Below are 9,769 nucleotides of genomic sequence, written 5' to 3'. Positions count from 1 at the left end.
GTGTACCTCAAGTAACCTCAGCAGGGCCCGCGTCTCCTCGAGGTAGGGTTCAGTGCAACCCAGCCCTGGAGATGAGCTTTTTACCTTAGTTATGATCTTTGGAGGGGGGGAGCTGGTGTAAGGTGTCACCCCAGAATCCCAGATCCTACAAGTCTTGAGACCTGAGCCAGACCTAGTTGACATTTGGGGCCAGTTGATGCTGCCTGGAGCTTGGACTGTGTGGTGGCACTGCCCCCTAGTGTTCAGTGGTTCTAATTCCTCCCCTACTGCCCATCCCCAGGGAGCACAGCCACACGACAGGTTGTAGAGTTCATAAAATCTCTTCCGAGCCAGCGGGTTGCAGCCAGAGCTGCTAACAAGTCCAGAGACATCACCTTGGGTTCGCGTGTGCCCAAGGCTGTTGCTTAGTCAGCTTCCAGAGCTTCCCATCGCTGCCGGGAGCTACCAGAGCCCCCGGCACCCCCACCTCCCTCCCAGGCCCTAGGCCTGACCCTGACATCCGGGGTAAGGTGCTGGGGACATAGACAACATGTAATGATGCACAGAAGCCCGAGCAGAGAGTCACATCTCGGTTTCAGCCAACAGACTATCACCTAGTCCTGAAGTCATGAGCACCATCTGAGAGCTGGGATCTGTGGAAAGGCAAGGGGCTGTTCAGACCACCATTTGTCCCTCCACCAGGGACACAGGTGGGAGGCGGCCGAGGTCTCCCACACCCACTCTCCCTGGCCTAGGCCTCTTCGGGATCTGGCTCTGCCCGGCCCTGGGGGTTCTTACCACTGGGGCACATCCAGGAGCTGCTGCTCCTCTGCTGGGCAGCAGGCTCTCGCCCTCTCTCCTGTTCCTGCGTGTCACCAGCCCCTCCTGCCACCTCTTCCTCCTCCTCTCCCTCTGAGAGGAGGTCACAGATCTGTTGCTGCAGCTCGGGGCTAATGCTGTTCTCAGCCAACACCAGGCTCCGCAAAGCCGTGGGGTAATTTTCTACCATGTCCAGCAGGGTCTGAGGTGGGGAAGAATGCGGATTTTTCAGACCACTTCGGGATATCCACAGACATGTGACCTCACCTGCACCTCCACCCCAGCCCCACCCCCAGCATGAAGACTTCTCACCTGAGCTGACTGGTTGGTAAGCCCTGTGCCCTCCAAGTCCAGGACCTCTAACGTGCGGCTGGAGGCCACAGCTACAGCCAACATCCCTGCCACATGGTCACCTGGGGAGGCAGCACACATGCACACGGTCACCGGCAGTCATGAGTGGGCCTGCCAACCCTTCCTCCCCTGAGGCCTCCCCAGTGCCCTAAGGACCCTAGATCCCACCCCAGGCCAGCAAGCACAGACACTGGGTAGGCGGCCGAAAGGGAGGCTCCATGACTCAGGAGTGAACGGGTGAAGCAAGCCAGGCCCAGGGGTGGTGATGGGTACTTTGATGTACCTGGTGGTCATCTGGTCCTCCACATAAGTGGCTTCTCCACTACCTCACACATCCCCCCTCCCTTCTCTGTCCCCCAGGGGGAGGGGGTGTTACCATGGCCAAACAATGGTCCCAAGTTCTTGAATGGGGGTGGGATGGTGAGACTCACAGGGGGCTTCCTTGAGCCTCACCCAGGGGGTTGTAGTCCAGATTGAGGACGCGGACCTGGGAGCTGTGGGCCACGGCAATTGCAAGGCGGCTCCAGCCCTTAGGGGTGATGCCAGGGTTGGCGCTCAGCGTCAGTTCCTTCAAGCCTGGGCAGCATCAAAGTGAGAAGCCAGGATGGAGGTCAGGCCCTCTTCAAGCCCCTCCCCTGCCCTGGATCTCTGGGGTGTCCCTGGTGGCTGAGAGCCACCCCATCCCACCCCACCACAGAGCTCCTGGGCCTCGAGAGACACCTGCCTTCCCTGCGTCCCCCGCCCACAGCAGGCTGGATGCCTGAGTCTCCATTCTGCTCAGCCCCCCATCCTTCTAATAAATATTCTCACACACACACACACACCCATCGGAGCCCTCAGCTCTGGGTCACACCCCTTGCTCTCTGCATCTGGCTTTTTCATCAAGGCCACAGCAGCCTGTGTCCTCAGCAGGGCCTCTTGCTCACCTGACTTGGCTCCATCTGGGGGGAGGAGGCCACAGATGAGGTTGATGGCTTCATCACCCAGCATGCAGTCCCCCAGGTCCAGAGCCACAAGGGCAGGGTGGAGGGCCAGTGCTGGGTTCAGCAAGGCCAGTCCTGCATCTGTCAGGGGGCTCCCGTGCAGGCTGGTGGGTGAGACCAGAAGAGCAGAGGTTACTGCAGTCATCAGCCCTATCTGTAGGGAACGGACCCCTTCCCTTATGTGAGCCCTAGAGATGAGGAGGACACTTGTCACAGAACTTGGGAGAATTCTTCAGAAGAGAGAAAGAAAATTCTAGATTCCAAAAACCCAGGTGGAAGCAGAATTTGGTTTCTTTTCTGGGGCAGGGATTGGGATCCAGGACAAAGCACAGAAGTGTGTGAGTGGTGGATTGGGACTCTTCAGTGGGCAGAGCGCAGGGGCAGGGGTCTAGTCCCCAGGGGAGGTCCTTCTTGAGCCGGGAGGGGCTGCCCCCCAAGAAGTCAACGCTGGTGATTAGATGGGGAGGTACACGTTCCCTGCCAGAAAGGGGAGGGTAGCCCATCTCCTTTAGGGTGGGGCCGTGTGTGCAGAGTCCAGAGGTAAGGGATAAGCTTGGAGGGTGTCGTGGAGACCTGGGTGGAGGGATGAAATGTTGTACAAGCGTGAGAAGGCCGGCTGGCGCAGAGACAGCTACAGGAAAGTGTGTGGAGGAATAGGCGGTGGCAGGGGGCGTGTGAAAAGGGGTGCAGTGCCCGGGACCCCCTTGCGAGGGAGCGCACTCACAAGAGGGACTGGATAGAGCGGTTGGTCCGCAGCGCCTCTGCCAGCTGCTTGATGCGGCTGGGACTGGACACGACGCCTAGGTTAAGGTTGAGCTGCGCCAGGGACGTGGCCCCGGCCAGGGCCCGGCAGATGCGGCCGAAGTCGCGGTCGCAGAGGCGGCAGCCGCGCAGTGAGAGCAGGCGCACGGCGTTGTCGCGCAGGCCGCGGCAGATGTCCCGCACCTCGGCGCCTGACAGCGGCTCCCCTGAAATCTGGATGGAGCTGGGCAACATCGTACCCACGGCTGGGCCTCCGGGGCCGGGGCGCGGGCCGCGGCCGAGGTTGGCGGGGCCGAGGGCGGGGTCGGGGCTGGGGTCGGGGCCTGGGCAGGGGTCGCGGGCGGAGCGGGGGCACAGGCGGTGGCAGAGGCGCGGGCGGCGGCGGCCGCGGCGGCGGCAGCGGCGGCGGCGCGGGTGAAGGCGAAGAGCGTCGGGGCCGTGGCCGAAGCCGGCGGGGGTTGCGGAGGCGCCGAGGTCGCCTGCCGGGCTGAGACCGCGCGGCGCTGGGGCCGGGGCGGACCGTGCCGTCCGTGTCTGGGGAACCGGCCGGGACGCGCGGGCCGGGGCCGGGTGGGCGCTGCTTCGCGCTTGTCCTCGTTCCTGGCGGTCCGGGCGGCGGCTGCGGGGCCTCGGTTCAGGACGTGCGGGACCGGCCTCGGCTCGGAGGCCGCATCTGCTCCCTCCCCTCCTCCAGCCCGGCTCCCCTACCTACCCGCAGGGAGAGCCCGAGGCGGGCGGGCGGGCAGCCGGCGGCGGGCAGCAGCTCCGGCTCCGGCTTCGGCTCCTGCGCCTGAGCGGGCGGCGGGTTCCCATGGCAACGGTCGCGTCACCGCCGCTCGCCCCGCCCCTGCCCGGCCTAGGCCACGCGGCCCGGGGTCTGCGCACACCCGGCATTCCGGAGCGGTGGGACCGCTCTCTCCCTGGGCGTGGGCCCAGACGGTACTTGGAAAGTAGGTGGTGGGTCGAGGCCGGGGATGAGCCGGGGGTGTGGCGGGCAGAATGGAGGCACGTCACGTGGAGATGGCATTGCTTCTGCCCATTCTCCCGTCGTTCCCTCCTCCTCAGGGCCAGATCCTTGATATCTCCGCCTGCGGCCCACGCACGCCCTCCCGTCCTGCTTGGAGGTCCTCCCCAAGGCCCCGTGATTCGGGCCGCGCCGAGCTCGCAAGCGGCGTTGGGAGATGTCGAGCCCAGGAAGACGTCCCCGCCTGCCCCTCGCCAAGATGGCGGCCCCGCCGCAGAGGTCGCAGGGGCCACGGGCCTAAGGGGCCGGGGCTGTCAGGCACACCGGGACGGCGAAGGTTTCCTGGGGCAGGAGAGCCCCAAGTAGGTGCAAGGTGTTGGTGCCGCTCCTTCCTCGGCTGCCGGCGGCAGATGCCTCGGGGCTCTCAGTACGTGTGATACTGGGGTAGTGCAATGAAAGAGGGTGTTGGACCAGCGACCTGCTGTGGTAGGCGGCCGAGTTAAGGGGGCTGGAACTTTCAGGAAGGGTACACTGCACGGTGCGGGTAGTGCTGTTCGCACTTTGTTCACTGGTGATGGGGTGGGGTCCTCACATATCGGAGGACACACGGCAAATGAAAGGCACGTCTTTCTTAGGCCCTTTGCTGGGAGGAAAAGATGGTGACCCAGATTTACTAGGGAAAAAAAATATAAGCGTAGTGAAGGGAGGCCAAACGTCCTATTTCATTAACCACCTGACTTAACTCCTTAAGTGGAGATTAAATGGGTGGTGGGGTGGATGGTGCTAGGCTTGGGTCGGGGGAGGGTGGTTTTTAAGAGTGAACAACACTCTTGGAGAGGAAGGACAAAGTAAACTCCAGATGACAGCTTTGTTCCTTTGGCCCCAGTATAACCAGGACACCGGCAAGTTTGGCTTCAGATGTGAGCTCTGAATTATCCCTACCCAGTGGCCCGGGTGCATGAGGGCCTTGTAAATGTCATGGGGCTGAATCTGGCCAATTGTCATTGTTCCACTGGTGTCCCCAGAGTGAGGCTGAGCCCACTCAAGCTGGGTGCTCTCCTCCATCAGACTTAGGGTTCCTGTGTTTGAGGCCTCCCTGTGGCTCCATGGGGTGGGTGTCCCTCGCCCCCTGGGACAGGTTTCATATTCAGTCTCTGCTTTCACTGTAGTCTGGGCTCTCCCACCTTCGTCCTGCCTGGATGAGGGTAGCAAGAAGAGGACAGGTGCCATTACCACCAGTGACAAGAGAACAGGAAAGTGTACAGGAAGTAAGGTGGCAGGGAGGACCACTGGAATGGTAGCTCCAGTTCCAAACTTCAATCAGTATTTTAATTACCAAGTCTATATTTAGCGAGACAACATGGGGGAGATAAAGAGGGAGGAAGGAGGAGGCGGAGAGAGGGCCTCAGAGGAGCTGAGCCACTTTCCGCACTGGTTGCAAAGCCCTGTAGTCCTGGCCAGGGGCTCCAGGCCTTGTGCCCTTCAGAAGGCCCACAGGCGTAAGGGGGGTGCAGAAGTGGCTACAGCTCTGAGGCAGCTGCAGACCCCATCAAAGAGACACACGCCATCAGTACTGTTCTTTAATCTTCCTCTGCTCCACAGATGGGGGAACAGGGGCCGTCCAAGGGTCTCAGGTGGGGTCAGTGTGACTGCAGGGTCACCGCGACAGCCTTGGCTGTGGCATTGAGCATGGTGGAGGAAAGCCTAGCAGCAGGGAGTGCAGCAGGGACATCCCTAGGGACCCTCTGCATGGGCGGGATGTTGGGGCCCTCCAGCGTGTCCAGGATCCCTAAAAGAGAAGATGGAAGGTGAGCCAAAGCTGGCTGGGCACCGAGCTCGGAGGATGTCCCCCCTGCCCCCGGCTCTGCTGTCACTCACCCTCTACCACCTTGTGGTAGGCAAAATGCAGATAGAGCAGGAAGAGCATGTGCAGGGCAGCCAGGGTGCCACAGAGGAGCAGCCGCTGCGTGGGGCCCACTGTTCGTGACACCAGCACTGCCACCTAGGGCCACAGAACACAGCTTAGAGGGCCTGGCTCCAAAGCGAGCAGTGTGGAGAGGACATTCCGGCCCAGAGCTTAGAACCATCTTTGGGCTCTTCCCACCCATTCGGAGCCCTCTGTGGGGTTTGGCCCCAGCTCTGAGCTGTTTTCCCGAACTCCCCGGGAGATCAGCCCACCCCTGGCAACCTCTTGCCCGGCTTACCATGCGGAGGGTAGACAGCCCACCCACCAGCAACCAGAAGAGGTAGAAGAGGGCATGGAGGTGGATGTTATAGGTGACGAATAGGACAATGCAGTGCCCAAAGAGGCCATAGCCCTAGGAAACGGAATGGCGGAGAGGAAAATCACTCAGGCTGGGCTGGCCTTTGAGCTCTCACGAAGGTCCTGAGAAAGAAACAGTCTGCTGGCCGGCTCATCCCCTTCCAGTGCCTGGGGCCTGGGAGAGATGCAGACCAAGGCCTAGCTACTCTTTTGAAGATTACCCTCTCCCGCCACCATGCTGGACTCCTTACCAGCAGTGCCAGCATCTGGAGCATGGTGATCTGGGCATTGCACAGGTACGCGAGGAAGTAAATGAAGGACGAGACGCCCAGCCAATAGCCGAAGCAGGTGCCAATGGCTGTGCCCATCAGGGTGCCCTCCCGCTGTGGGGTGAAGGCTCTGCTTAGTCCTGGGAGGCCTCTAGTCTCAGCCTCACCCAGGGCTTCCCTCAGGGCTGCTTCTACCTCACTGCACCATCCTCTCCTTGGGCAGCTTTCAACTAAGTTCAGCCACCCCCCAAAGTCCTTTGTCCTGCTTACAATAATGGTGTCAGATGTCTTCATCCCATGGAGGAGGATGGCAACCAGCGTGAAGACCAGCATGAGAGGTCCATAGAGTTCACCTGCGATTTTCTGTCAATATACCAACTCATTCAGGCTGGAGGGTACAATGGCTCTTCTGTTTAGGTCTTCCTAGGCTTTGCCGGGTGGCCCCACCCCCTGCCCTCATGTCTCCCCCGGCTCTCCCAGACATGCTACCTTGGGTATTCACCTGGGGGAAGTTGACCATCTTGATCGGGATCATGGACTCCAGAAGCCTGGGAGAGGAGAGGAGAGATGAGAGCCAAGGCGGCACTAGGCTATGAGGTTCTGGAGGGCCTGAAATCTTATTCATCTCTAACTCCAGAAAATATGCTGGATGATAAAGGGAGAAGAGGGGAGTAAAGACAGACAAGGAATGAGGAAATAAATTCCCTGTTCCTAAATATGCTTCCAGGAAGGAAAACCTTCTGATACCATGCTCACACACATGGAAAACTCAGAAAGCCTGCCCGGGCCTTGGGAGAGAGCTTGACGATTTATCTATTTGACCTGCTCCCATTTAAAACAGACCAACAGGGGTGCCTGGGTGGCTCAGTGGGTTAAAGCCTCTGCCTTCAGCTCAGGTCATGATCCCAGGGTACTGGGATCAAGCCCCGCATCAGGCTCTCTGCTCAGCAGGGAGTCTGCTTCCCTTCCTCTCTCTGCCTGCCTCTCTGTGTACTTGTAATCTCTGTCTGTCAAATAAATAAATAAAATTTTAAAAATAAAAAATAAAACAGATCAACTTCAGAAGAGAATGCCCAGAATTCAGGGCTTGTGATGGTGAAGCCCTGGAAAGGGTTTAGTAGGAAAGGTTTTACTTGAGGGAACCAGTGTGTCTCCTGTCTCTTCCTGCTTACCATTCCTCACAACACTGCTGAGCATTTTCTGCAAAAACAGCCTAGAAATGGTATGAAAATTCCACACAGAAAGAATAAAACTACAAGTCACTTTTCCCCACTCTCAAGTGACCAGCTCCTATAATACCTTGGATTTTGGCTAGATCTTACCGCCTCTGGGAAACCTGCCCCATCCCGCCCTCTAGCCTACTCTGGGTCAGGTGTCCTCCCTGAGCACATGAGTGCTGAACTGTAATGGCACCTGAGGGCAAGGCTTCCATCTATCTTCACCCTGTCTTCCATGAGACAGAACCATTACAGTGCCCAGCACAGAGCAAATGCTCAGTAAATAGCTGGTAAGTGGTACTGGGTGTCTGATGAGCACCTCTTAAATGACGAGCAAAGTACCAAGCCAAAATTAGAATCACTTCTCGAAAAGTCATTCAACAACTAAGCAGTGGTATTCTGGTTCAGAGACTGTTCCAGCGTTGGGAATATAAAAATAAAACAGAGACTTGTTTTTGAAGCACTCTCTAGGGAGCCAGCCCCAGAAATAAGTGAGTACAGCACTGCTGCAGGGTCATCTGCTAAAAGAAAGCATAAAGTTCTCTAGGATCACCAGGAAAGGACAAATTGGGGATGTGGCTGAGGAACGGGGAACAGAAGAGGTGACATTTGAGCTGTGTGTTGAGGGAAGGAGAGCGGTCTGCTAGATGGAGAGGAGGAAGGCAGAGCCTCAGGCCTTGGTAGCTGGTTGTAGTTTGGATGAAGAACTAGGTGTGAGGAGGGCAGCTTCTGTCAGGAGAAGGATTCTCACCTGCTTCGCACCTGGGCCGGCTCCACATCAAAGTAGGGTCTCAGGATATCGATGTTGGCGTACAAGCTGAAGGCCCTGGAAGCTTGTCTCTTCCCTGCCTGCCACATCTGAAGTAAGGAAGACAGAAGTGGGGCGAGTAGGTATTGTGAGGGAGAATCTGGGCTGCAGTCCCTGTTGCTCATTTTCTGTTGGTCTTCTACATAGTTCTACTGGGTTAGACAACATGGGGTGAACTTCGACACCAACTCCAGCCCTTGGGGCCTGCCTAGATATACCTTCCCAGCTACTCGGAATCCAGTCTTGCTTACCTGATCTGCCACCTGCCGGCTCAGCTGTCCCTTAAAGCCCTTCATGCCCAGGAACTCCCCGTCCTCTTCTTCTGCAGCAGCTGCATCAGCGTCGACCTCCTCCTCCCGCAGTCGTTGATGCAGCTCGCCCATATCCTCAAAGCTGGAGCCTGAGGTATCATCCATGTTCTCCATGTCAATCACAGCTGAGCCCCCACCCTGTGAAGACAATGGCTTCTAGAATGCAGGACCTTTCTGCTCCATCCGCATGTCCTCCTCTGTTCCTCCCAGGGTTTGGGACTTTGTTCTTCCACTGCTGGGGGTATGGCTTGGAATCACCACAGATCACACGGCTCTCTTCCCCTCATTTGCTCTCAGAACCCTTGGTGGTCTCTCTTTTCTAGCCTGGAAAACCTATTCCTGTCTTGCATACATGTCTTTCTTCTACCTTTCTTACCAGATTCTCAGAGGGCTGCAAAAGTGCCCATTTTCTTTGTCTTTTCCATCCCCCAAACAAGGCTATGCACACAGCATGGTTTTCGCCAGTGCCAGTGAAAACTGCCCACTCCCTCGCCACGCCTGATCCCGATCGACCAACAAACTTGTCTCGAAAGCAAGAGCAGGTGTGTCCAGAGACACGAGGCTCTTTGGCTGGAGGACCAGTCTACCCTTCAGATCAACACGAGTCCCACTGCCTTTCGTGTACACCAAGATCCAAAGGGGAGAACAAGTGCTGCAAATGGAGCAGACCTCCACGCTCCCAGGGGGAGTCCCCACAACACTTCAAAACGGCTGCCAGCCCTGGGGCTGCTAGCAGCCTGAGCCTTGGGGGCGATTACCTGGATATTTTCTTCGAACCCTCCCCATTCAGGGCCAGCCCCGCTTCGGGCGCCGCCGGCCGGCGCCGCCGTAGTTGCCATGTCCCTCGAGGGCTCCCGTCGCTGAAGCCCGCGTAAGTCCCGCGCGCGGAGGAGGAGTGGGAGAGACGTGGGCTTGAGGGAGGGCTATGTCTAGGGGCGAGAAAGAGAGGTGGGTTCAGCCGGAACGCAAAAAAAAAGAAGCCCGGATGTTTGGCTAAAACTGACTTCCGGAACTGGGGACGTGGACGCAGCTGAACAGAATCT

General features: G+C 58.4%; 2 protein-coding genes across 2 annotated transcripts; both read right to left on the bottom strand.

The window, feature by feature from the left end:
• Positions 1-301: 301 nt before the first annotated feature.
• LRRC73 (leucine rich repeat containing 73) lies at positions 302-3,235 on the bottom strand. The gene is made up of 6 exons (XM_032862091.1): positions 2,857-3,235; positions 2,076-2,236; positions 1,603-1,725; positions 1,111-1,211; positions 778-1,000; positions 302-632 (listed from the first exon to the last, which is right to left on the bottom strand). The coding sequence occupies exons 1-6, from the start codon at positions 3,126-3,128 to the stop codon at positions 562-564; spliced, it is 951 nt and encodes a 316-aa protein (XP_032717982.1). The 5' UTR covers positions 3,129-3,235; the 3' UTR covers positions 302-561.
• A 2,183-nt stretch (positions 3,236-5,418) lies between these two features.
• YIPF3 (Yip1 domain family member 3) lies at positions 5,419-9,728 on the bottom strand. The gene is made up of 9 exons (XM_032862090.1): positions 9,485-9,728; positions 8,667-8,864; positions 8,359-8,465; positions 6,893-6,938; positions 6,661-6,753; positions 6,373-6,504; positions 6,063-6,176; positions 5,737-5,860; positions 5,419-5,647 (listed from the first exon to the last, which is right to left on the bottom strand). The coding sequence occupies exons 1-9, from the start codon at positions 9,563-9,565 to the stop codon at positions 5,499-5,501; spliced, it is 1,044 nt and encodes a 347-aa protein (XP_032717981.1). The 5' UTR covers positions 9,566-9,728; the 3' UTR covers positions 5,419-5,498.
• Positions 9,729-9,769: the final 41 nt, after the last annotated feature.

The sequence above is a fragment of the Lontra canadensis genome, unplaced genomic scaffold, assembly GCF_010015895.1.
Source record: "Lontra canadensis isolate GAN:19392208 unplaced genomic scaffold, GSC_riverotter_1.0 scaffold23, whole genome shotgun sequence".
Taxonomy (NCBI): Eukaryota; Metazoa; Chordata; class Mammalia; order Carnivora; family Mustelidae; genus Lontra; species Lontra canadensis.
Note: the sequence above shows the minus strand (reverse complement) of the source record. Positions and strands in the feature narration are given on the sequence as shown.